Source organism: Rattus rattus, chromosome 6, assembly GCF_011064425.1.
Source record: "Rattus rattus isolate New Zealand chromosome 6, Rrattus_CSIRO_v1, whole genome shotgun sequence".
Lineage (NCBI taxonomy): Eukaryota > Metazoa > Chordata > Mammalia > Rodentia > Muridae > Rattus > Rattus rattus.
The window spans coordinates 135,808,266-135,836,206 of NC_046159.1; the positions used below are offsets into that span (position 1 = coordinate 135,808,266).

General features: G+C 41.3%; 1 protein-coding gene across 2 annotated transcripts; it reads left to right on the top strand.

Moving 5' to 3' along the window:
* The first annotated feature begins 1,026 nt into the window (after positions 1-1,026).
* On the top strand, positions 1,027-27,941 carry Fam133b (family with sequence similarity 133 member B). 2 transcript variants are annotated; one of them, XM_032906992.1, is made up of 11 exons: positions 1,027-1,142; positions 12,276-12,373; positions 15,500-15,578; positions 16,396-16,470; positions 16,581-16,613; positions 17,064-17,126; positions 17,561-17,653; positions 19,327-19,377; positions 22,464-22,550; positions 23,928-23,975; positions 26,600-27,941. In XM_032906992.1, the coding sequence occupies exons 1-11, from the start codon at positions 1,119-1,121 to the stop codon at positions 26,684-26,686; spliced, it is 738 nt and encodes a 245-aa protein (XP_032762883.1). In that variant the 5' UTR covers positions 1,027-1,118; the 3' UTR covers positions 26,687-27,941. The 2 variants fall into 2 exon arrangements, with proteins under 2 accessions (XP_032762883.1, XP_032762884.1); XM_032906993.1 differs by lacking the exon at positions 19,327-19,377.

Genomic DNA, 27,941 nt, shown 5'->3' on the forward strand with positions numbered 1-27,941 from the left:
AAAGTATCTTCTTATGCTCTCGTGTTGACATGAATCTACAAGGCACTTTTTTAAACCCTGTAAATACTCAGAGTATGGTGTATTAGTGTCTAGAGTCTAGACCACTTCTGTAGTTTAGGGACAGTGCAGATAATCCCATAGCACCAAAGCAGTAAAGTCTAACCTGAGAGTTTAGAAACACACCCCTAAAAGATAAGGATAAGTTACATCTTAACTATATTTAACTTGTCCCAGACTCATTTTTTAACGTTTTATGGCAAATTTTTTGTCGGCTTTATTTTATGTGTTTGCCTACATGTATGTGTGTGCAGTGTGTGTGCCTGGTACCCACAGAGGTCAGAAGAGGGCATTGGATACCCAGGAATTGGAGTTATGGATGGTTACGAACTATCGTGTGGTTACTTAGAACTAAACCAAAGTCCTCTGCAGGAGCAGTAAGTGTTCTTAAATAGTAATTATGTAAAGTAGATGATTTAAAAAAAAAAAACAAATAACAGAAATTGCCGGGTGGTGGTGGGTCTGTTTAATTCCAGGGAGGCAGAGGTAGGTGGATTTTCATGAGTTCGAGGTCATCCTGGTCTACCAAGCTAGTTCCAGGACAGCCAGGGCTACAGAGAGAAACCCAGTCTCAAAAAAAAAAAAAAAAAAAGTTCACAGGTGATGAATAAATGAAGTCTAGAGCACAAATTCCATAAGCAAGTCTCTAGGACCAGATTGTGTTGGTCTTCGCTTTATTTTCAACAGTGTACCAGCGCAGGCACAGTAGGGATAGTAGTAATCTTGCTTCCCCCTAGAATGAGTATTTCAGCGCATAAGAAAGCCAAGGCCAAATGGAGTGAGCTGCCTTGGCGAGGCGGGGTACACAGTGTCCCGCTCAGGAATAGCATAGTGGGGTCACAAGAATCCTGCTGTATCTCCTGGGAACCCGCGGGCTGTCGCTAGCGCTGGTCTGTCCTCCACACCGCCAGGGGGCGCCGTGGCGTGCGCGGTCCCCCGGATTGGCAGGGCGCCGCTCTCTGGGCGGGGCATAGAGGCGGTAAGAAGACTTGCGGCGGGCCGCTTCGGCTTCTTCTCGGGCCTGCTCTCTCTGTGGGTTCACGCGCGTTCGGCCGGCCACCATGGGGAAGCGAGACAATCGCGTGGTGAGTATTCGGTAGGGAAAACGGTGGAGTGAGGCGGGGGCCGGACGGCAGGCGAGCGAGCGGAAGCCGTCGCCCGTCGCGGCGGGGCTGGCGGCCGCGTCGCACTTAGGGCCCCGAGACCCCCGCGCCGTGCGGTGCGCGTGCGCCTTGCTGGTCCTCAGCGTCCTGCTCTGCGGGCCCTGGGCCTGCCGCTCCGCCGCGGTAAGGGCTGAGAGCACGGAACCGGCGCCGTCTGTGCAGAGAGGCCCAGACCCAGCGCAGCCCAACCGCGGGAATGGGGGTGGGGTGCGGGGATGATGGCTTTGGGGTGCTCTAGACTCCTGTGCCCTCGGAAGTTAGTGACTTCTGAACCCAAGTTTCTACCCGTGGGAATGGGGGGTCCTCCTTAGTCACAGTTTGACCACAAAGGCAACTGCCCAACTGAACGTGCGGGTACCTATAAAAACCGGCCTGGGAAATGATAGTGTTCCCCACCCCGTCTTTAAAACAACAAAAACGTCCGTTTTAGTGCCTTGTGATTCCGTCATGGAAGCTTGGTGGTCGCGAATCTTGCTTGCACTGTTCAGGAGTGTACTTTCCTCCTGGCTTGAGGACGAGACCACGCGTTCACTGGATCATAGGATAGTGTTGAAATGCTCTGTGTGCTTGGGCATCCTAAGTTCGACCTAGTGCTTGGGTTCTTTTAGTGTCCTCTCAGGTAGAAATCACCTCACCTCACCAGGAATGGAGACAGTTTTGCTTTGTTGTTATTAATGATGCTGTCGTGATTTTAAAGATTATAGGGTTGCTTACAGACATTATAGTTTCTTACTGAAATCCAGACTGTTTCATTTTACTGGAAAGTTTCATTTATATATTCCTCAAGTCATTTTCAAAACATACAAAATTAGTTTCGTTTACTGGAGCGTTTTGACAGCTCTGTACTGTTCTGTTGTCATCCCACAATATGTTCTGGTAGCATTTTGTTTGTACTTCAAAGATTCTAAGACTGAAAACATTTTTTCAAAAGGTGGGAGTTGTAGATGTAAGAGAGATATGAGACATAGAGGGCAGGGCAAGGATGCTTAAACTGTGACCATAACTTGTATCATTTGGTATTTGGTTCAGTACCTCATGGATCTGGATCCCTCCCCTCTCCCCAGAGTCTCACTTTAATAAGACTTTTAACCCACAGCCATCCTATACATCCTGGTTCCACACATACACAGCTTCTCCATTATCAACATCCTCCACTGTAGAGATACAGGTGAAGTGACTATGTTTCAGGAAAACACGATCCCATCCTGTGATACTGTGCATAGTGTGTCTTTGGATACATTAATAATGATATCACCCATTATGATGCACTGTCACCACTTTGAAAGCTCTGTTTCAGTCTCACCTGTCCCTCAATCCACCACAATCACTGGTCTCTTTACTAGCTCCATAGTTTTGCCAGAACTAGATTTTGAGTGTCTGCCTCTGAAAATACTAGCTGTTGTTCTTCTCTAGAAATTGTCTGAGAGGCAATCCAGTTCTTTTTCTTACATTGATTATGCCCTCATGGTTTTAAAGATTGCAGGATTGGCAGTTAAAAAATCAACGCAACCTTTAGGGGACTGGAGTAATGCTTGGAGGGTAGGAGCACAGGTTCCCCCCCTCCCTCCCTCCCTCCCTTTCTATTAATGTTTGCTTGCTTGCTTGTTTTGAGGAAGGGTCTCTGTGTTTGGTCCCAACTGACCTGGAACTTTGTAGACTAGGCTGTCCTGTGCCTGCCTCTGTCTCTGGAGTACTAGGATTAAAAGCAAGAGCCACCAGACCTAGTATGTGCTGCTCTTGCAGAGGACTGAACTTGCATTCCCAGCACCCACATCAGCCCTCTGTAATCCCAGCTCTAGGAGAGCCAGTGCCCACTTCTGATATCTGTGACCATTCACATGGACACAGGGACACACAGATACAAATTAAAATCAGAAAGTCCCCTTAGATCTCATGATGAACAGTTGTTTTGGTTTTATTCATATTTATTTATTTTGTGTGTATGTGTGCACACCTACCACAGTGAACCAGCAAGAAACTTCCAGGGACTTTTCTTTTACCGTGTAGATTGCCAGGATCAAACTCAGGTCATCAGGCTTGGGTATAAAAGTGTTTTGGTGAGTTGAGCCATCTTTCTCTCTCCTGAATGGTAATTTTTATTTTGTTCTGTAGTGGAGTTTGTTTTGTTACAGCCTTTGAAGCTACTGAGAACCAAACTTGAGTCCTTTAGAAGTATGTACTTTGACCCATGTGCAATCTCTCCAGCCCTTCTTAGAGAAGCTTTGGGTTCACAGAAAAGTTGAATAGAAAGGATAGAGAGTTCTGTGCTTGTGTGAAAGCTTGCCTACTTGCATTCACACACATGGGTAGTCTCCTGTTACCAGTATCTGGCAAGACCCAGGGTACTGTTGTTACAGTCCTACATTGTTTGACACATGGTGTTCCAGGATCACAGATTACATTATGAATTTTTTTTTTCCTTAAGAGGCTTTTTTAGCTGGCCATTTTAGTACTTGGTGTCTGTAAAGGACTGAAGCCCACAGTGCCTTTGTACCTGTTGTTTTCTGGATGCTCGCTTCATATTCTTGATAGTATGAGTTACAATAACAAATCATTTTCTTTTACTTGAACTCATGCAGAAGTTTGGAGCCACAGACATGAATAATATGAATGTGTGTCTTAGAAAGTCAAAGTATTTGTTTTTGTAATTTCTATTACATTTTAACTTTTGTACGTGTGTGTGGGTAGGGGGGTTGTGCAGTGTACCAGGAGACAATTTTCCAGAGTCAGTACTCTCTGTCCACTGTGTGGGTCCCAGAGAACAAACCCAGGCCTTCAGGCTTGGAAGCACATGCCTTTACTCACTGAGGCACCTCTCCCCCAGGGTTGCAGTATTTAAAATGATCAAGGTGAGTGAGTGCAGTGGCCTAGTGATTAAGAGCACTGGCTGTTCTTCCATAGGGCACAGATTTGTTTCCCAGCGCCTGATGGCAGCTCACAGCCTCTCAATAATTCTTTTCCAGAACATTTTTAGCCCTTTTCTGATCTCCCTTGGCACAAGGCACCAGAGGCCAAAAGAGGGTGTAAGATTCCCTGGAATAGGAATTATAGCCAGTTAAGAGCTACCCTTTTGGGAAAAAGAGGTTTGGGGAACTGAACCAAGATCCTTTGCAAGAAAAGCAAATGTTCTTACCTGCGAAGCCATCTCCCCAGCCCTTAGTGTTCTTTTGTAGTGGATTCACTTAATCTTTAGCATACAAACTCCTGAAGAGGACCAGGATTTGGTTCCTAGTACTGACATCAGATGGTCCACAACCATCTCTCTTTTTTTTTTTTTTTTTTTTTTCTGGAGCTGGGGACCCAACCCAGGGCCTTGCGCTGCACTAGGCAAGTGCTCTACCACTGAGCTAAATCCCCAACCCCAACACAACCATCTCTAACTGTAGCTTCAAGAGGTCCAACGCTGTCTTCTGTCCTCTACAAGCTTCTGCACTTGAGTGCATGTACTCTCAAACACACACATAATCAAAAATAAATATTTACAAAAATAAAGTAGTTGAGGGGAGTATCTCCTCATTTTGGTGTACATGTATGTTCATATTTTGTTATTTACTCAAATGCTGTTGTTTTGTTTTATTTTTTTTTTTTGCAACTGTGTTTTGTTTTGTTTTGTTTTCCTTCTCTCCAGAACCTTGGAAGTCTTTCCAAATCACAAAAACTATAGATTGACTTTTCAGTGACTACATAATACTTCATTTAGGGGCACACGAGTATATTTCATGAATCCTAATTTGATGATGGTTCAGGTGTTTTCATTTTTTGCTATTGTGGTAATTTAGTTGGGATGGTCTTTTTCTATAGTTGCACTCTTTGGAAATAATTTTAGGGGTTTTTTTTTTTGTTTTTTTTTTTTTTTTTTTTTCCAGAGCTGGGGACCGAACCCAGGGCCTTCCGCTTGCTAGGCAAGCGCTCTACCACTGAGCTAAATCCCCAACCCCTATAATTTTACAGTTTTAAACTTAAAATGTTTACCATTAGGTACTACTAAAATGACTGCAGTTAAGAGTATTTCGTGCTCTTGCAGAGAACCTGGGTTTGGTTCCCAGTACTCAAAACTCACAAATACTTGTAACTCCGTTTCCAAGGATCTGATGTCCTTTTCTGGCCTTCAATGACACCTTTGCACATGGTGCATACACAAGCAGATTCATACACCTAAATTAAAAAAATGTCGGGATTGGGGATTTAGCACAGTGGTAGAGCGCTTGCCTAGCAAGCGCAAGGCCCTGGGTTCGGTCTTCAGCTCTGAAAAAAAAAAAAGTCATGATATATATTTGCCATACTGTTTTTTTACAAATGTTGGGTTTAGTTTTTGTGGTGTGAATCAGCAGCATCATTAGTGAGTTGACAATTCTGTTATTTGAGAGTATAGTTTATATAAAAACAAAATAACCAAAGTTCTGGGATTGGGAGATGACTTAGGAAAGTGCTTGCCATACAAGCCTGAGGACTTAGTCCCCAGAACCCATGTAAAAAAGCCAAGTACAGTGGTGTTCATCTTTAATCTTAGAATGGTGTGGGGTTAGAGACAGGAGGATCTCAGCCTTGCTAGCCAGCTAGTATAGTTAAATTCTTGAGTTCCAGGCTCAGTGAGAGACCCAATCTCAAAAAGGTGGAGAGCATTTGAGGAATGCACCACGTGTCAGCCTGTGGTTACACAAGTGCACACAGTGTCTCTGTATTTTGCATTGCGTTTGATACTCATATATTGTCTTGATTCTTTAAATATCCCTAACATTAGGAAATTCTAATATTCCTTCCTACTTGTAAGAAATTTCCCTTAGAGATTTGTGGTCATCCAAGTAATTAGGCAGTATTGTTTTAGTGGTGATTTTGTATTGTTTACTCTGCCAAAAAATCTGCAAGTCTGTCATATTTGTTAGATAGGTAGAAATGTTGGTCATTTTTACAAGTTTTGATATAAAGTCCAACAAATGTTAAATAGTAAGAGAGGCCTTAAAATTAACCTACGAGTAATTTCCTTTAGGCTAAGTTTTTTTTTTTTATAAAGTTATTTATTTACTTTGCATCCTGATCACAGGTTCCCCTTTCCCTCCACCTTCCTCCTCCCCTTCTCCTCAGAAAAGAGGCCTCCCATGGATATGAACCAGCCTTGACATACAAAGTTGCAATAAGACTATTGAGGCTAGACAAAAGAACCCAGATAGCAGAAAGGGATCCAAAGGCAGGCAACAGACTGAGAAACAGCCTCTGCTCCTTTTTTTTTTTTTTTTTTTTTTTAAGATTTATTTATTTATTATATATAAGTACACACTGTAGCTGTCTTCAGACACACCAGAAGAGGGCATCTGATCTCTTTACAGATGGTTGTGAGCCACCATGTGGTTGCTAGGAATTGAACTCATAACCTCTGGAAGAGCAGTCGGGGCTCTTAACCGCTGAGCCATCTCTCCAGCCCCCTCTGCTCCTTCTTTAGAAGACCCAGCTGCACAACCACTACACATGTGCAGAGGGCCTAGGTCCTTCCCGTACATGCTCTCTGCTTGGCAGCTCAGCCTCTATGAGCCTGTGAGTCCACGTTAGTTGATTTTGTAGGCTTTCCTGTGGTGTCCTTGACCCTCTGACTCCTTCAATCCTTCCTCCCCTTCTTCCATAGAATTTCCCAAGCTCTGCTTAATGTTTGGCTGTGGGTCTCTGTATCTGTTTTCATTATTTTCTGGGTGAAACCTCTCTGATGACAGTTATGTTAGACTCCTGTCTGCTAGTATAGCAGAGTAACATTAATAGTGTCAGGGGTGCCCTCCTACTCATGGCATGGGTCTCAACTGGGCCAGTCACTGGTTGGCCCTTCCCTCAAATTCTGCTCTACCTTTTTTTTCCTCCATCTTTATTAAATTGTGTATTCCTTATTTACATTTCAATTGTTATTCCCTTTCCCGGTTTCCAGGCCAACATCCCCCTAATCCCTCCCCCTCCCCTTCTTTAGAAGTGTTCCCCTCCACATCCTCCCTCCATTGCCGCCCTCCCCCCAAGAATCCCGTTCACTGGGGGTTCAGTCTTGGCAGGACCAAGGGCTTCCCCTTCCACTGGTGCTCTTACTAAGATATTCATTGCTACCTATGAGGTCAGAGTCCAGGGTCAGTCCATGTATAGTCTTTGGGTAGTGGCTTAGTCCCTGGAAGCTCTGGTTGGTTGGCGTTGTTGTTCATATGGGGTCTCAAGCCCCTTAAAGCTCTTTTAGTCCTTTCTCTGATTCCTTCAACGGGGGTCCCATTCTCAGTTCAGTGGTTTGCTGCTGGCATTCGCCTATGTATTTGCCGTATTCTGGCTGTGTCTCCCAGGAGATATCTACATCTGGGTCCTGTCAGCCTGCACTTCTTTGCTTCATCCATCTTACCTAGTTTGGTGGCTGTATATGTATGGGCCACATGTGGGGCAGGCTCTGAATGGGTGTTTCTTTAGCCTCTGTTCTAAACTTTGCCTCCCTATTCCCTCCCAAGGGTATTCTTGTTCCCCTTTTAAAGAAGGAGTGAAGCGTTCGCATTTTGGTCATCCTTCTTGAGTTTCATGTGTTCCGTGCATTTAGGGTAATTCGTCTGCTCCATCTTTTAACCCCTGCACATCTTATAGGCAGAACAGCAGAGCAGATTGTAGGTCAAAGGTTTTATGACTGGATTGGTGTCCCTGTCCCTCCGTTAGAAGTCTTGCCTCTCTTACAGGAGATGGCTGGTTCAGTCTCCATATTCACTATAACAAGGACTCTTTTTTTTTTTTTTTTTTTTTTTTTTTTTTGGTTCTTTTTTTTTGGAGCTGGGGACCGGAGAGGGCCTTGGTAGGCAAGTGCTCTACCACTGAGCCAAATCCCCAACCCCTATAACAAGGACTCTTAGCTAGAGTCACCCTCAAAGATTCCTGGGAGTTTCCATAGTCCTAGGTTTCTAGCTTGTCCCAGAGGTATGCTCCCCATCCAGCTCTCCTAGTACTCTCTCCCTCCATACCCCCTTATCCCTTCTGCTCCATCCATGGCCCATCCCCCACCCAGTCTCCAGTCCTCTCCCTCCATTTACCCCCATATCTAGTCTATTTCCCTTCTCACTGAGATTCAATCTACCCCACCCCTCGAGCCCTCCTTCTAATGTAGCCTCTTGAGGCCCATGAGTGAATTGTAGAATGAATGGGTTTTCTTTACAACTAATGTCCACTCACCTGTGAGTACATTCCATGTTTGTCTTTCTGGGTCTGGCTTACCTCATTCAGGATGGGCTTCTCTAGTTCCATCTATTTGCCTGCAAATTTCATGATGCTGTTTTTAATAACTGAGTAATATTCTAGTGTGTAAATGTACCACATTTTCTTTACTCATTCTTTGGTTGAGGGATGTCTGGGTTGTTTCCAGTTCCTGGCTATTACAAATAAAGCTGCTGTGAACATACTGGAGCATGTGTCCTTGTGGTATAGTGAAGCATCTTTTGGGTATATGCTGAGGAGTGGTGTAGTTGGGTCTTGAGGTCAATCTATTTCCAGTTTTCTGAGAAACTACCAAATTGATTTCCAAAGAATTACAGGAGTTTGCCTTCAAATTGGGACTAGAGGGGTGTCACCCTTGCCCACATCCTCATCAGCCTGAGCTGTGGCTTGAGTTTTCGAGCCATTCTGACATGTGTGAGATGAAACCTGAGTTGTTGTGATTTGCATTTCCCTGGTGACAAGCATGTTGACCTTTTTTTTAAAGTGTTTTCTTGAGCTTTGGAGATTCGTTTGCAGAATTGTCTGTTTAGCTCTGTACCCCATCTTTTAATTAGGTTATTTGGTTTTTTGATGTCTAGTTTCTTGACTCCTTTATGTATATTTTGCGTGTCAGCCCTCTGTCAGATACAGGGTTGGTGAACCACTCTGTAGTTGCTGTTTTGTTCTTTTCATGGTGTCCTTTGCCTTAGAGAAGCTTTTCCGTTTCAAAGGTCCCATTTTATTAGTTGTGATCTTAGTGATTGAGCCATTGGTGTTCTGTTCATGAATTGTCTCCTGTAGCAGTGTGTTCATGGTGTATGATGTTTTTGATGTGTTCTTGGATTGTTTGTGAATATTTTGTTAGTATTTTTACGTCAGTGTTCATAAGGAGTTTGGTCTTAATTCTCTTTCTTGGTTGGGTCTTTGTGTGGTATTAGGGTGACTGTGGCCTCATAAATGAGTTTGTCAGTGTTCCTTCTATTTTGTAGAATAATTTCAGGAGTATTGGGATTAGCTCTTCTTTGAAGGTGGAGTAGAATTCTGCACTAAAACCATCTGGCCCTGGGCCTTTTTTTTGTTGGAAGACTGCTTCTATTTCTTTAGAGGTTTAGATCTATTTAGATTGTCTTGGTTTAGCTTTGGTAAGTTAAGTGTTATGTACCAAGAAAATGATTTATTTTGTTTATATTTTTCAGTTTTGTGGAGTTCAGGTTTTTGAGCTAAGAACTCCTGAATCTTTGGATGTCCGTGGTGTCTGGTGTCGTGCCCTCCTTTTCGTTTCTGATTTTGTTCATTTCAAACTGTCTCTGCCTCTTAAGTTAGTTTGGCTAAGGGTTTGGTTTGTCTGTCTTGTTGGTTTTCTCAATCAAGTCTTTTGTTTCATTAATTCTTTGTATTGTTTTCTTTGTTTCTAACTTATTGACTTTATCCTGAGTTCCATTATTTCCTGTTATCTACTACTTTTCGGTGTGTTTGCTTCTTTTTGTTCTAGAGCTTTCAGGTTTGTTTAGCCTAAGTTTTTATCATTTAGATAGAGGGGAGAAAGAAGAGTTTATAAACATTCATCAACTTGAATTAAACTTGGGAAAAGTGAATATGAGGTTAAAACTGAGTCAAGTATGGTGGTGCATGGTTGTAATCATCAGGTGAGGCAGGGTCACTCAGAGTTCCAGGACAGCCTACAGCTGCTTAGGGAGAGCCTGCCTCAAAACAAGCAGATCTACATCTACAGCAGATTTTAGGAAATCAACATTTCTGCCAGAAACCATCACTAAACACAAAACTATTGGTTTATTTTGTGTCAGTGTTTTTGGATGAGGGCTCTGAACTGTGTGTTTATCTTACTATAGTAACTGTAAAATACAGAGAGAGCATCTTTCTTTTTAATTATTGATTTCTTATGCATGGTATAGGATGTAGCTCAGCTGGTAGAGTGCATGTCTAGCAGGTACAAAGCCTTATGTGATTCCCAGCACCATGTAAAATTAGATCTGGTACATGTCTGTGATCTCGTTACTCAGAAAGTAGAGATGGGGTATCAGGATCAGATCCTGGGTCATCTCCCCATCTCTGAGCACATTTTGTTCTTATGTAAACATATACTCTTGGGTATTTCACCCAGCTGCCTCTGTTGAGCATTTCAGTTGGTGTGAGGTGGCGGCTGATACCTTGTTTTACATATTATGACATTTACTTTTTTTTTTTTTTTTGAGACAGGTTTCACTGTCTTTGGCCTGGAACTTGGTATTGTAGACCAGACTGGCCTTGGACTCACAGATATCCTCCTGCCTCTTCCACAGTTTAAACTCCTGGGATTAAAGAGTACCAACAGTAGCCATTTTAGAGTATAGTTGAATGCCATTAGCTACATTCACAGTTCTACAACCACCTGTCCATTTCCAAAATTGTCATAATCCCTAGTAAGCTGTATCTAATGAAACAATATCTCTCTAGTTTCTCTAGCTAATAAGCTCAGTTCTGTCTTCTATCTTTATGGATTTGCTTCTTACAGATGTTCCCAGAGGTGGAGCTGTGAAGCTGTCCTGTTGAATTTGTCTTACCTCAGTTAGACCCATCTGGATACAGTATTAGAATTTGGGTCTTTAGAAATCGGGTAGGGTATTGTTTTGAACTGTCGTGGACACTGGTGTGCCATTAAAGTCTGCTGTGCATTGTTTGGGTATGTGTGGTACCTAGACATGGTGATTGGAGGTTCATGTGGTGATTCTATGCGTAACTTTTTGAAAAACCACCAAGTTATTTTCTACAACAGCTATTCTATTTTATTCTCTCACTAACAGTGTACAAAGGGCCCCAATGTCTTCCAACAGTCCTTGTGATTTTCTAGTTTTTGGTAGAGCCTTCCTAGTGATACTGAACATTCTTAAATCTCTTTCTTTTTTTTTTTTTTTTTTTTGGTTCTTTTTTTTCGGAGCTGGGGACCGAACCCAGGGCCTTGCGCTTCCTAGGCAAGTGCTCTACCACTGAGCTAAATCCCCAACCCCGATACTGAACATTCTTACCTGTGTTTTTTGGCCATTGTCAGTGTAACTTTGGAGGAATGTCTATTTTAAGTCCTTACAGATGGTTTTTTCATTCTGCAAATTGTTGTCTTTTATTTGTCTGGTAATGTCCTTCCCTGCATATTTTTAATTTGGGGGGAGTCTAGAGAAAATGGCTTAGGTGTTAAGAGCACTGGCTGTTCTTGTAGAGGGTCTGGGTTTGATTCTGGCAGTGACTCAAAATGATCTGTAACTCCATTTCCAGAGGATCCGATACCCTTTTATGATCTCCACAGGCACTGTATGTACTCAGTGCACAGACAGACATACAGGCAAAATATCCATACACATTTTAAGTTTTTAAGAATTATTTTGGGTTTTGGTTTTGTTTTGAGATTAGTGTCATGTAGCTACTCCTTACCTTCCTTCCTACAGCTCCAGAGTACTAGAATTGCAGGTATGTGTCACTTTGGCCACATTTTATGAAGTCTTCATTTTTGTTATTGATTGTCATTTAATTTTGAAGTTAATTTGGGAATAAAGTTGCCATCAGTATGACATAGTACTTCCTGGAATAGGAGAATTAACAGTAAGTTAGATCATTTTACTTTCTTTAGTAGTAAACATGGTGTGATCACCCTCATGGGTTACTGAGTTTTAGAAAAAGTTACCCTCAAGGCTTCAGTAGGTGAAAGGATCATTATTCATCAGCTGTCTGGTAAAGTTCAGCAACATGTGTTATATGGAATAACTACTTACCCACTAACATTTATGGATATCGATTCATTTATAATACTACTACTAGATATAAGTGACTTTTCATAGTGGCTATTTTAATGGAATTAATTCTTGTTCTTTCCTCAAGGCCTACATGAATCCAATAGCAATGGCTCGGTCAAGGGGTCCAATCCAGTCTTCAGGACCAACGATCCAGGATTATCTGAATCGACCAAGGCCTACCTGGTATTTCTCAGTTTACCTGTTTATAAGTTTAACCTTGCTGCCTTTATTGAGCACTTGACAGATAACAAGTGATTTTTACTGATTTTTGAGAGTTTCAACCATAAGTATTGTGTTTATATAATTTCCATCCTTCTCTCTCCCGCCTCCAGTTCTCTGTTTTCCCTTCCTACACCTTCTCTAATTTGGGACTTCTTTGATATTGTTAAACATATATGCACCCTATTGAATTGCATTCATTTTGTGTTGCTCATATGCACATGTGTTCAAGGCTGTCCACATGGGGGATGACCTGTCAAGAAGTTCATTTCATCCCTAAGGAAAACTGACTCATACTCATTTTCTACCCCCACCCCGGGATATCTATAGCATCTTCATTCAAGTTGGCTTGTCATCTACGGTTTTCATTATGCAGATCTCTAAATTGTTGTGATTTCATGGGTGCAGCTTCCCTGTCATGTCTAGAAAACACTACTGTCTCTCAATGGGCATCCTGGTCCTTCGACTCTTAAAATCTTTCTGCTACTCTGTGGGATGCCATACAGGTGTAGGCAGGTACAAGATAGAACGAGGATGGGTGGGAGAAAAGTTTTAGAGAGAGGAGGAGACTGGAGCGAGGTGGGAGAAGCAGCAGAGAGAACATGGAGGTGGATGTTAAGATTCCTCTCTGCACATTTACACGTTGTTGTGAGTATTCTTAAGGGATGGATGTGTACAGGGCTCAGTATGTCTAGATGAGCAAATTATATCTGATCAATTGGATCAGAGGTTGTTGTGTTCTGTGTTCTTTCATGTGGCGATTTAAGTTTAAGAGAGTATGTAGTGACTGGAGACACTGGGCCGCCATGGGATTGGGATATATATTTCTGGCATGGTGGCAACCTGCCTTGGGAAGTAGATGGGTAGAGAGATTGTTGCCAGGCTCAGAGAGATGGGATGGAGCAAAGTGGGTGAGACACTTTGCTGAGGTAAAGATTTCTACCAGATATCTTAGGGCAGGCACTACAGTGCCGGATCCAGTGCGGGATGAAAAACAGCATTTTGTATAATGTTACAGCAACACAAGTCTTCTGTAATTGTTCCTGAGCCTTAAGTGTAGAGGTTACATGGTAGATGCACCAGCTTGGGGTGGGCACCCATGGGCACTTACTCTCTGTGTTCTGACCAGTTGAGGGTCTTTGTAGTGTTGTTGCAGAGAAAGCTTCTCTACTGAGGGCAAGAGCGACCCTTATCTGGATATAAGGGTACATATTTAGAATGCAGTTAGAAATTTTATTGGATAAATGGCGGTCCTCAGCTCTCCTCCTCATCAGCCACAAGTTGTTGGCTATGTTTGCAGTATTATGAATTCCCCGTACATGGGTCTTAAGTCCAGTTAGACATCTGGTGGCTACCTCCAAGCTAAAGGTGCACTTTGTATCAGTGGCAATATGCCCTCTGCTTAGGATCCATGGGCTTTACCACTGCCTTTGCTCCCTTGGGAGCTTGCGTAGCACCTTCAGATACTGTGAGAGCCAGCCCCCAGAAAGGAGGCTCCCAGGTCAGTCCCAGCTCAGTACCTCCAAGTCCTTGTTTTCAGTATATAATCTATATATGATATATGCAGGTTTCCAGTATATAATCTGTGGCTCCTTCAGGTAGCATTATCACGCCCTTTTTTATGTTGTTTGTTTCCTTGTTTTTTGAGTTTCTTTGTATATCTGGATATTGATCCTCTATGAAAAGTATAGCTGACAGATTCTTGGTGAGCTTCTTCATTCAGTTGTTTCCTCTGCTCTGCAGATATGCAACACCATGTTTGTTGATCGTTGGTCTTAATTCCTGGACAAAGAGTCTGTTCAGAACATCGTTTTTTGTTCCTGTATTGTAAGCCACAGCCTATGCTTTCTTGTAGCAGTTTTAGGTTTCTGGCTTCACATTGAGGTCTTTGATTCATCTAGAGGTAATTTTTCGTCAGGGTAATCTATTAAAGTAACATTTAGCATGTGCTTGGTTTTGAATATGTGATTCACATGCGTAAACAGAATAGACATTTGAGAACTGGCACAACTAAAAAGCACTCAGAGGAAAACTTTCCTGTCCTCTCTTCCCTAGCCTCTAAAATGTCTTGCTACCCTTAGATGCAGGCACCTGGAGTTGATGCTCATCATGTTATAGGGAGTCCTTGCAGCTCACTGTCCACCTCCTCTCATGTGGTTAAGTCTTGTTCTTAACCACTGCAGCATTCCAGAAATGTTCCCACATAAAGTGCTGCTTTGGCTTTAATATGAGAAGAGGAATGGAATTGAAAGGGAAAATGTTCAAACAGGCCTTTTTAAAACAACCCATAGGTTGCATAATTCATAAAGCACTCACAGGAGTCTTGGCAGATAATCTTGCTAATGGCAACCAAAGGTACTGTTGAAGAGGCCAGGCAAGGTTTCAAGGCTCTTCCTAATAGAATCACATAAGGCACACGTAAGTCCCAGCAGAGTTATGATAGCACATGCTGGACACTGCCAGCCCAGCGGGCAGTTATCTCTGGCATTTTCCTGCCCAAGATTGTATTGTTGGTCAGTCAGCCTCTGCTGTCACATCCTCAAACTTCACATTCCTGGAATAAAGAAGACATCAGCCTAAACTGTACTGTATCTTCACACACAGAGAGTTTAGGCAAAATTAGCTGCTCTTAATGAGGGAATGGTAAGACCTCTCCAAAATCCCAGTTCCAGGATGCCCATCTTAGGACAGTGGTCCTAAAAGGTAGGCTGTTTCAAGCCTTCTGCCTACATGTCAAGTTTTTTATATCATGGATCTTACTAGCAGAATGTAGCAGTTGGATAAGATAGAGTTGACTTGGTTCATCTTAAAGCTTAAAGTTTGTGGTCTGAGATGTCTTACTGTCTTAGAACTTCAGTAATGCTGTAGAGTGAAGTACCTGTTAGGTTGTTCTGAGAGTCGATCAAAATATTTAAGCAATCTAGATTTAAACGAGGAGTGATTAGTATCACCCAGTGGGCTTTATTATGGTGATTTACATGATTGCAAACTGCCAATATGAAAGGGAGTCTTAGAATATTAAAATAATATTTACAGACTGTTCTGTTTCTATTCATCCACTTACATTGTATGTATCACTCTACTCCTAAGGGAGGAAGTGAAGGAGCAGCTGGAAAAGAAAAAGAAGGGCTCCAAGGCTTTGGCTGAGTTTGAAGAGAAAATGAATGAGGTTGGTAAATAGCATTTCGTAAAGAAATAGACTGATCTTTTCCTTATAATAAAAATGAAACCTATATTAGTTGTTTTACTTTAATAAGCCAAGAGTTTGATCATTGTACTTTAGTCATTAAGGGGCTCTATATTTTATGAATATTACTGTTAAATATTTAGAGGCAGGTTTGTTAGTAAATGAATACTTTCTAATAAAGATAAAAGAAGGACTCAGTAAAGGCACTTGCTTGAAGTGAAAGCCTGGTGGTCTGAGTTTGGTCTTCAGAACTACCTAAACATGGAAGGAGAGAGCTACCTCCACACATAGACCGCAGCACAGTACACCCATGCCCACCCACTACAAACATACTTTTTTTTAATTAAATGTTTTTTTTAAAGCCCAGGTGTTGTTGCACACACCTTTAATCCCAGCACTCAGGGCTGGAGAGATAGCTCAGAGGTTAAGAGCACCGACTGCTCTTCCAGAGGTCCTGAGTTCAAATCCCAGGAACCACATGGTGGCTCACAACCATCTGTAATGAGATCTGATGTGTCTAAAGACAGCTACAGTGTACTTATACATAATAATAAATAAAATCTTTAAAAAAAAAATCCCAGCATTCACAAGGTAGAGGAAGATGGATAGCTGAGTTCGAGGATAACCTGGTCTACAAAGCACGTTCCAGGATGGCCAGGGCTACACAGAAAAACCACATCTTACACAGACATGTCCACAAGTGAAAATAAGTACATCTCTTGTTTAAAAACAGGAAGCTGAGATAAGCAAGTGGAAAGGGAATGGTAACTTACAATTGTGTCTTTGAACCTTCTTGCAGAATTGGAAGAAAGAACTAGAAAAACATAGAGAAAAACTATTAAGTGGAAATGAGAGCTCATCCAAAAAGCGACAGGTAACACCACTTAGTTTACTGTCATTCTTCCATTGGTTCATAATGCTGTATTAATAAATTCATTTGAGAGTCACATCCACTTACTCAGGCTTGTGTTTTCTTTCATTTAGAAAAAGAAAAAAGAAAAGAAGAAATCTGGTAGGGTGAGCAAAAGTTTTCTATTGTCTAAATGTTACAGCTAGGGCCTGTGAGACAGTAAGAACGATTGATTTCCCTGTGCGCTAAAGCTGACTTAGACTACAGATGCGTCAGGCAGCCACGGGTCCTTTGGCTGGGATGGGTGACATGAAAGAAGTGTCAGTGTCCTCATACTCTAGGAGTGTCTCTGCCGCTGCTGCTGCTGCTGCCGCTGCCGCTGCTGCTGCTGCTGCTGCTGCCGCTGCAGAGGACAGTGTTGCTCATTGCTGCACATGTTGTCGCTTTGTTGAGCTTTTGTGGGAGGGAAATGGCTTTGATATTTTAGTTTCTAAATCCTGTGAATATGGCATCTGTTTCTTAGACACTAGATTGATTTCACTAAGTGCTTGAGAGACTTAGTAAAAGAAACCAATTCCTGCATCTCACAAGCTTTAATTGTTTTGTGCTTGGTCAAGTATTCATCTTCTTCTTCATCGAGCTCTGATTCTTCCAGCAGTTCTTCAGATTCTGAGGAGGAGGTAAGATTTGCTGTGATGGTTGTGAAGTAATTTACCTCCTTGATTGTCAGAGGGGCAGGTGCTCCTACACATGTTGATTTTTTATTTCAATTAATTGTTCATAACTTAAGTATCCATATATGAATAATGACATGAGATGTTTACATATTGATGTATATTTTTTTAAGTTTGCTTTATTCATTGAAAATAATTTTTTTTTAATTCTAAAATGTTGTTGACTCATTGCTTAGAATTACATGCCTATAATTCAGATCACTTGACACTTTAAATAGAAAGTGAATAGTGGTATATGTTATAAATATAAATTGAGGAAATTTTATGTTTATAAGCTGGCCCTTTCATTATGCTCTGGTCATTACTACATTTATATTAGTTAAACGGATTAATTACATTCTGAAACAGAAAGCAAATGCTTGTAAAAATGTTTTGTGTAGGATAAAAAGCAAACAAAAAGAAGGAAGAAAAAGAAGAGCCATTGCCATAAGTCTCCGGAGACCTCCGTGTCAGATTCAGACTCAGACAGCAAGGTGAGACTCAGCCCTGGACTGCTGAGAGCAGAAACAGCCGTTTCCTGTCTGCTTGTCCTGTCTAGCGCTTCAGTCAGAAAGAGCACATTTGATTTCATTTTGGGATTTTTTTTTTTTTTTTGTATTAATTTTTATTTATATGAGTACACTGTAGCTGTCTTCAGACACACCAGAAGAGGGCACCAGATCCCATTACGGATGGTTGTGAGCCACCATGTGGTTGCTGGGAATTGAACTCAGGACCTCTGGAAGAGCAGCCAGTGCTCTTAACCACTGAGCCATCTCTCCAGCCCTCATTTTGGGATTTTTGAAACAGAGTTTTTCTCTGTGTAGACCTAGATCAGGCTGGCCTCAAAGTCACTGAGGTCCGACCTGCCTTCCTCTGCAGCCTGAGTGCCGGGACTAAAGGGGTGCCCTAGCACCACCACTCCCAGCCACATTTGACTTTTGTACTTTGAGGTTCTGCACCAGTCGACAGGTGTATTTAATATTGTACATGGAGCATCTTTTTATCCTTTATTCTTCATACGCATGTTTGTATGATTCCATGATAGTGTTTCCTTTGTTTTTAAAATAATATTTGCAATTCTAGGTAAAAAAAAAAAAAGCTGATTACCTTTGATAACTAGCCCAGTATGTTTTCCTTTTTACCTAAATTTGTTCTGTACTAACTAGAAGTCAAGTACAGTTGACTCAACTCTCGTTGAACAGTCTTTTAAAAAGTGTGAAGTGGTTTAGAAAAGTGTTGACTGCAGTTGCCAGACTGTCGTCAGTGGTAGACTGCATACAGTGCCAGCACCTTACTTAGTTACACTTGTTTATTCCCTGGGAGAAGTGTGCTAGAGAGCTTGCCTGGTAGTCACGAGAGACGCTGTGGGGTCAATCTTCAATACCAATGAAAGAGAGAAAGGCCACCATGGAACACTGGGGCTTCAGGAAACGAAGGATCCTATTCTGGTTTCTAAGAGAGCTCCACTCACCCCAGGAAGATGTCTTGTGTAGAAAGTACTCAGTGACTGTTGGTAATCTCTTGAGTCTTTAATCATCGCAGTCCGATGATTGCGATAGCTAGCGTAGTGTTCATGAGAAGCCTGCTGTGTGGTAGGATCTGTGTAGGCCCGTGATGGTTAATTCATTTAGTCCTTTCAGCACATGTACGAAGTTGTTTTTAATACAGATTTTAATCACTAGAACTAAAGGAATAACATAAAATTCTTTTTTTTTTTTTTTTTGGTTCTTTTTTTCGGAGCTGGGGACCAAACCCAGGGCCTTGCACTTCCTAGGCAAGCGCTCTACCACTGAGCTAAATCCCCAACCCCAACATAAAATTCTTGATAAGGATGGTAGGCTAGTTAGATTGGTGGATAGCAGAAAACCATGTGGATTATAGACCCCCATGCACATGGCCACCAGAGACAAAGACAGTGGCATAAATCCCTATTTTAAAATAAACACATGGGTATTGTTTTAGGGGAACTTAGGTTTTATTCAGTGATGTAAGAGAAAAGGCCTGTTGTCTTATGTGTAGATATACATAAAATAAGTTGATTTTTGTTGTTTTTCAGAATAAAATGCTAATACTGAAATAAATTAGTCATGAATCAAATAACTTTTGGGAAGGCTATACTTAACACTGTATTTTCTACATTTAAAAGTTATGCATATTTGTTTAGGATGGTTCAAAAAAGAAAAAGAAGTCAAAGGATGTAACTGAAAGAGAAAAGGTAACTATTTTTGCATCGCCTTAAGGTAGGCTGTCATGCAGCACTTACTGACTTTAAGAGATGAACAGCGATGGGTCACTTCACAAGAAGGGGTTTCTTTTCTTATGGCATGTCATAGTAATGTAATGAATTTATTTATTTATGAGACAGGGCTCACTGAGGTGACCAGGCTAGCCTCAAATTCCTGGGATCTTCCTCAGCAGGTGGGCTGTCTACATGATTCCCACTGTGACTTCTCTATTATTAATGCTGATTGATATATATTAACTGATAGAAGTAGAAATGTGGTTATTTCTGATAGTCAAAGCCTTTATAAAATAATGGTTGCTTTCATGTTTGAGAAAAGTCTATGTGCAACTAAAACTTTTTAATACATAGTAAAAATCTGAAACAGCTGTGTTATGATTTTTTTTTTTTTTTTAATAAACTGCACAGCAGTGACGAGCACCTTTTTTTTTTTTTTTTTTTTGGAGCTGGGGACTGAACCCAGGGCCTTGCGCTTCCTAGACAAGCGCTCTACCACTGAGCTAAATCCCCAACCCCTTGTGTTATGATTTTTAAATACTTGAAAGTATGACATACAGAATCTCGTACATACACACAGACACACATCCTCAGAGCAGCCATCCTCAGACTGGCTGGAATTAATACATGGTTTACATTTGTTTCTGACTGTTTTCTGTTTTAAAATTGCTACTCCTTCCGAAGCAGTTCAGATGTGCATGCTTCTTAGTCACATTTAGCACCTAAATATATGTCTTCATAGTAACAGTTGGTGTTGTGTTTCTTCAAAATAGTGGCACGTTCTGGGACTAGCTTTTTTATTCAGGGTTACTATTGACATCCTTGATGTTGTCAAGTTTATTTCTTTTGCTTACAATAGTCCATTTACTTATTTCTTTAGATTATTCTCAGTTTTCTTCTTTTGTTTTGTTTTTTGAGAGGGGGTTTCTCCATGTCACCCTAGCTGTCCTAGAAGTCACTTTGTAGACCAGGCTGGCCTGGAACTCAAAGAGATTCGACTGCCTCTGCCTCCCAAGTGCTGGGATTAAAGGTGTGTGCCACCACTGCCCGGCATATTTTCCCTCTCTAAGATTTATAGATATATTTATCTGTATGTCTGCATGAGTTTGTGCGCACTGTGTATAGTCAGGTGTATGCCTGTGGAGGCCAGAAGAGGATGCAGCGTCTCCTGGAACTGGAGTGGAGTTGCTTGTTATGGGAGTGGAAACTGAGCATGGTCCTCTGCGTGAGCAGTGAATGCTCTGAACCACTGAGCCATCTCTAGCCACCAGTTATTTATACATCTCAGTGGTGCAGACTGTTGCAATGCATATTTCTTCCTTAACTTTAAAGATCTTATTTATTTTTATGTGCTTAAGTATATTGCTTATATGTGTGCATATGTACTATGTACATGCCTGGTGCCCAAGATGGCCAGAAGCGGGCATTAGATACTCATTACTGGAATTGCTGACAGTTGTAAGCCACCATGTAGGTGCAGCAAACTGAACCTGGGTCTTCACACTAGCAGCAACTTAATCACTGAGCTCTCTCTGGCTCTATTCAGTGCGTGAGTCTTAACTATTTTTGCTCCTATGTGTTGTTCTTAATTTTTTCATGCATATCTAAGACTGTAATTTCTAGGTTCCCAGAAGGTAGATATATTTAATTTTCAATTTACATTTCTGAATAGTTAGCTGTACTAGTTGTTTGCATAATTTTTAGTTCTTAAAATGTCTACTTAAGTCTCTAAGTACATTATAAAAGAATTTTACTGTGTGTATATATACACATGCATCTGTGCACATGGTATGGGGGAATGATGCTGTGTACTGTGCTGTATATGTAGATCAGAAAACAGCTTTGTGAAATGGGTTCTCTGCTTCTACCTTTATGTGAGTTCTGGTGGTCGTTATGTTCTGAGCCATTTTGCTGTCCCAGAATTAAGATGTTTTCAAAATGAGATATAGAAGTTAGAGAGATGGCTTAGTGGTTAAGCATATTTGCTTTTCTTCCATAGGACCTGAGGTTCACAGCACCCACATTGCGTGACTAACAAGTACCTACAACTCCAGCTACAGGGAATCTGACTCTTTTGACTTCCATGGATACCTTCCATGGGCACGCGCACACACATACACATACATACACATACACACGTGTAAAAATAAATCTTTTAAAAATATAATACTCTAAATATATCAAAGTTATTATACAGACATCCTTTTAAATCATAACAGGTTATTACCCACTAATTTTCTTTTCTGATGAACCTGAGTAGAAACAAAAGGATTAAAATACCTAAACCTCCCACCATCTTGGTTTCTTATGACCTAAAAATTGTATCTGTTAATTTAAGGAGAGGCATTATTTTCTAAAGTAGTGGTTCTCAGTCTTCCTAATACTGTTACCCTTTAATACAGTTCCTCATGTTGTGGTGACCCCCAGCCATAAAATTATTTTCAATGCTACTTCATAACTATAGTTTTGCTGTTAAAAATTATAATATAAATATTTGTGTTTTCTGAAGACCCCCTCCCCAAAAGGGTTGCAACCCACAAGTTGAGAACACTGATCTGAGTGGATATGTAGTTGCTTCAATTTATTAAATAAAAGCATTGCTGTAGTAGAATTAAAAACAAATTCTGGGGTTGGGGATTTAGCTCAGTGGTAGAGCGCTTGCCTAGCAAGCGCAAGGCCCTGGGTTCGGTCCCCAGCTCCGAAAAAAAAAAAATTCTGGTAAAGTCATCATTTGCAAAAAATTCTAAATTTAAAAAATGGGTGATTTGTAATAATTAGAAGAATTATTAAATGTACCTTAGAAGCATAAGGTTTGGGGCTTGTGTGATGACTCAGTTAAAAGCAGCTTTTGGTGCAGATTTGACAGTCTGAATTGAGTCCTTGAGTCCCACCAAGTCGCAGGAGAGAATAGACTTCCAGCGTTACTCTCTGACTGCTGCACATGCACACATGTGCTGACAGGTAGACACACACACGACATAAACTTTTCAGTGTGAAAATGAACCGTAAAGTTTACTTGGCATAGTATTATTTCATCAGGATACATCTATTTATTTTTGTAGGACACTAAAGGACTCAGCAAAAAGAGAAAGATGTATGAGGATAAACCTTTGTCATCTGAGTCATTGTCAGAGTCAGACTGTGGAGAGGTGAGTGAAAAAGAAAGGAGTAAGTGTTAAAGTTCTTCCAGAAGATATCACATGCCTGTCAACTTGATAATTAACCAGGCTTTTGTATGCTTTTCCAATGTCATATGAGATCCAGTCATGGTTAAAGACAAAAGAAGGACTATGTGTGCTCTCTCTCTTTAGTCTTAAACACACTGTTTGGCCATTGCCAAAGGAGATGCTTTCCTGAATCTTGCCTCTCTGGTCTCCTGGCTTTTGGCATCTATCTTGCCCAGCTTTCTGTCTGTCTACTCTGTCCCTTAGCTCGATGCTCTCTCATATTTGTGCCTTCCTTGTTTGTTTGTGCCAGTCTCCTTGTTACTTCTTTGGTTTTCGCCTGTGACAGTGGCCCTGAGACCTGTCACACCTGCTACCTCATCTGTCTAGTCGTCGTTGGTTTTACACTCTTTGAAATGCAACTCATAGCTAATGTAAACTAGATACACTAACTGTCCCCTAATAGAAGAAACCAAAGTAAATAGCAGTGTATAATCTGACAAGACTGTGTTTGATGGTGTGAGAGAGAGCTTGAGTTTGATAAGCTCAGAAGATAAAACCTCCAGTTCAGGCTGGATGGCACCTCACAGGTGGCCTTCGGAAATCTCTGCCATCAGTCATGTTCCAGAATGTACACAAAATCTAGACAAGCTCTCAGAGAGCTGTCACCCAATTGCAAGCAGTGTCTACTCTGTCTGTTCCTTTAATCCTTAGTCTCCCTTAGATCGACATGCCATGTTCATGTGTTTGTGTCATGTATTCAGCATGTAGGTATCTAACAGGCATGCCACACAACTGAATGCTTAGGCAGTTTTTATCTTTTAGGACTGCTATGTTTAACATTTATCCAGTATACAATAAGGAGAGCTTAACAAAATATCATATATTTGTACTTAACATTTAATATGCGTGGACTTTTGCCAACTTTGAATTTAATTTCAGTTTAGTGCACCAGGCTTTAATAGATCAGAAGATAATACAAATGATACAATAGTTACAAGGATTTGACCCACTGCTCCATATGGAGTACAATGTACATGTTTGGCAGTATAGAACACTGATCGTATTAAACTAAAGCTAAAATTCAGGTACTGTCTGCCTTATACTTTTCCCAGCTCCCACTGGTTGGTTTTGATGCTAAAAGGCAGTGAGTGCAAAGGAAATTCTTAGAGACATTTAAAATCTTAAGTTATAGTTGTTGCTTTTTTATTTTTGAAACTTTATTGATACATAACAGGAGTCATAAAAATGTGATTTTATAATCAAAATTTTCTACATATGACTTGTACATATAATATATATTAGGTATAAGATTAAAATGCACTAAGTACAAATTCCATGTTTGTCTTCTGTTCACAAAAGGTGCAAGCGAAAAAGAAGAAAAGCGGTGAAGAGCGAGAGAGAACAACAGCAAGTATCTTGTAATTTTATAGACAGCAGCAGGCCCACTTGCTCCAGTGAAGCATTGACTCAGTGACGGGGAGAGGTGTCTATCACCCGTCTTACTGGATAGGAGCTGGCTTAGGAAGGGAAGCAAGCATCCCTAGGCCCCTTGCAGTATCTTACTGTAAAAATAGTTCAGAGCTTATTCCTAAGACTTGGGAGGCAGAGGGAGAGGCAGGTGGATCTCTGTGAGTTCAAGACTAACCTGGTCTACAGAATAAGTTCCAGGACAGGCAAGAGCTACACAGCTACACAGTGAGACCCTATCTTGGGGTGGGGGGAGAGAAATAGACGTTCAGGGGGCTGATGAATTGGCTCAGAGTGTATAGGAGCTTTCTGACAACCTAAGTTTGATCTCTAAGATACTAGTTGTCCTCTAACCTCCATGTGTACTATAACACACATAGACACGCAAAATAAATAAAGATAGAATTAGAAAATGGTATGATTTATAAATTTAAATACACCCTACATATACTCCAACTTTTATCTGACTTTTAAGTTTTATTTTTCCTTGTCCGAGTGTTTGCCTGAGGGTGTGTGTGTGTGTGTGTGTGTGTGTGTGTGTGTGTGTGTGTGTGTGTGTCATGGGGTGCAGAAAAGCAAAGGATCCTCTGGGACTGGAGGTTTCCTATAGGTGCTAGGAGCTGAGTCTAGATCCTTTGCAGGAATAGCAAGTGCTCTTAACCACTGATCCAAATCTCCAGCCCCTATTTAACTTTCTTAAGCTAAAATAAAATAGGTGATTACCTCAGTCTTCTGAAAGAGATTTTTTACAGTCAGCCAAACCTCGAATAATAAAAGGCTTCTAAGAATATTAGCTGCAATGAGAACTATACTAGAAGTGGCAACATGGAATGGGTAACTAATTACCAAATTACTTAAAAAAAACAACCCTGCCATTATGCAAATTGATAGACAGGAAGGGAAAGAAGAGGGTTTAAAAAAGGGAGATGTATGTGAATGAGAAGCCAAAAAAAAAAAGAAAGAAAGAAAATAGCTGATAACCTTCAGAGAGTAGTACAGACCATATCTGTGAAGTATTGTAAGGCTCCTCTGTCTACGTGTAGGAAGTGGCCTTTGAAGGCACTTTCCTAAGGAGAAGTAAAAGAAAAAATGAGCACATTTTCATTCGTAGATCCAGGTTAACCATTTCCTAGAACTTTATAGCTCTTAATGTAAGGGCTGCCTCTGGAACACCAGCTTCACCTGGGTATACATGATTCTGAATCACTTTTTGTATTTTGTGAGTGGGAAAATAATTTTGGACTGTAGTTTTTTTTTGGTTTTTGTTTTTGGTTTTTTTTTTTTTTTTTTTTTTTGGTTCTTTTTTTTTCGGAGCTGGGGACCGAACCCAGGGCCTTGCGCTTCCTAGGCAAGCGCTCTACCACTGAGCTAAATCCCCAACCCTGGACTGTAGTTTTGATTGATTAATTAGAAACAAACATTTGGCTAGGTCTAGCGAGACTTTAGCACTCATGTTCTTTGTAGTGCTGTCTGTTTGTTACCAGCATCTCCACTAGGCACAGTCTAGTTCTTGAAGATACAGGACAGTATGAGATAGGAAGAAGTTTATATGTGGAGAATGGAGTAGCTAAAGACCCATGGTCCTGTGGATGAAACTCAGTGGGAGTGTGCGTGTGGTGGGTGCTTCCTGGGCCAGCACCACAGTAAGAAAGTGCTCCAAGTGAAGATCTTGTCTTTCTCTGTGTAATTATGTTTAAGTGCATGCTTTTAAACAGAAAGCCCTCGGGGGCTGGCTGTCCCCTGGTGATAGAGTACTCGCCATGCACGGAGCTGTGGCTCCATCTTCAACAGTACCTCCAAGCGGGCAAGCTTCAAGATTCTTCTGTAGCAGTGGCAGGTGGGAGGGAACTCTGCCTTCCTTACCTGGACTCTAGCCTCTTTTCAAGTATCTGCTTCTTGAAATTTTGCCTTCTGCAGCAGATGCATCCAGAGGACTTAGAGCTCAGCAAAATCCAGCACCCTTTAAGCCACTAACACTTTGAATACTTTTCCTAGGCAGCAATTTCCCTGTAAAAAGTAGGCATTTGGTTGGATGTTGTGATGTGTGCCTGTAATCCTAGCACTGGGTTCAAGGTCATCCTTGGTGACGTCGTATTCAAGACCAGCCTGGACTGTATGAATCCCTATCTCCAAAAAGAAAAAACCCACTAATATAATGTTCCAACTTAAACCTGTTGTGTCCTTAAAAACCTGCCATCTCAACAAAGCAGGTGTGTCCTGCTGCGTGTCTTTCCTGTATCAGAGCTAGAGCTGTAGTTAGTTCCTTTTCCTTGAAATGTGGTGATTGGTAGCATGATCCAGTAGTCTTTTCTGTAGAAGTTTCTGTTGGGAGCTGCTAACATGCCATTGACTCAAGAGTTATTTCCCTGACTTTGAGACCCAGAGAGAACTCCTTGTCCCCATAGTTGTGGTTGTTGAGGCATTTCTGGAAAGTGCTAGCCAGTGTGCTTGCTTGTGTGGTTTATAGTAAGGAGCTGAGATGTAGAAGTGATGGATGGTGTTCTTAATCTGCATGGTTTTCAGTGGGCACAGTAATAACACCCGCTATGGTACTGCCTTTACAGGACAAAGCTAAAAAGAGAAGGAAGCATAAGAAACACAGCAAGAAGAAGAAAAAGAAGGCTGCCAGTTCAAGCTCAGACTCGCCGTAGCATCCAGAAGACCAGGGTCCCTACAGAGTGCAATGTCGAAGGAGCTCTCAACTGTGAAGACTATGACTTACTTAGTAACGTGCATGAATCCCCTTGTTTAGACTTGTCCTGGACTAGTCAGTAGCCACTTGGATTCCGCTGTGTGAAGGGCCATGAATGTTGCCTGCTGCTTGAACACCTTTTCCTCTTCCAGTGCTTGGTGACTCTGGGAGGTCGTACTTTGCAGTCATACTAGTGGTTAAGATATTTGGAATAAAGCTAATATTTTTTACTAGAAGTACTTAAGAATAAATCAACAGGAACTGAATCTGGATCCATCTTTTAAGATGTAACCAGAAATAACGAGATGACTCTAGTAAAAATTTTCAAAGTAGGGATTACATTAATATTTCAAAATCCTTACTCTGTAGATAAGTATATTTTAATTTTTCCCCACGTATGCTTTGATTTACTTGGGGAAGGAGCTTTTAAAGAGGAGGTGGTTTGCTATCTCTTTAGCTACCAGAACAGCGTGCCTTTGATCTCACACATCCTACTTTTGTGGACACAGTAGCCATGCTTCCTGGGAGGACAGAGCTGGGCACAGTCAGTCCTGCCCTGACTGAGGTTAATGACATCCTTAGACTTTGTCGTATGCTGCTTGGAATGAACCAGAGGTACCCGGCCCTTTGCAGCATGAGAAAGCCCCCAAAGCTCTGGAATTACCTCCACATCAATAATAACTGAATGTTTTTAGGGTTACGTTGTGTTGCGTCATTTGAACTCATTTTGACTACACTTTGGCTTTGGAGAGGGATGATTTAGTAGACACTGGTACTTTCTGAGCTTGACAGCTGACAGTTGTAAAGCGCATGTGTTACACAAGTTTTAACCAGTCAGGAGATTTCTACGTAGCCAGTGATAGACACTTCATGTTTTGTATAAACTTTGTTTAGGCTGCAGTGTTTAGCTTTTAACTAACTCTTGCTGTCTTAAGTTCATAACTGTGTTTAATGGCACACTTTCAAGATATTTAGCATGTAAAAAGCAGGACTTTTGGTTTTTGTTTTTAACGGCTTCATATTGAAGCTGAGACTTACCACAAACAAGTTGAGTGGCAGGCCTGGTATGCTGTATCTTGTTACATAAAGCTATTGCCAGAATCTTAGTAAACACTTGTTTTAAAAGTTTGTTGTCTTTGTATATCAATAACAGGTTATGACATGTTACTTATGTAAGAATTACATTAACTCCTCCTGTGTGGTGTTTCCTACGA

Excerpts from the sequence above, each read along its gene's own strand:
- Fam133b (XM_032906992.1), top strand. The coding sequence starts at position 1,119 with ATGGGGAAGCGAGACAATCGCGTG. Across the intron at positions 1,143-12,275 it reads GGAAGCGAGACAATCGCGTG|GCCTACATGAATCCAATAGC; the intron begins GTGAGTATTCGG and ends TCTTTCCTCAAG. Across the intron at positions 16,614-17,063 it reads AAAAGAAGAAATCTGGTAGG|TATTCATCTTCTTCTTCATC; the intron begins GTGAGCAAAAGT and ends TGCTTGGTCAAG.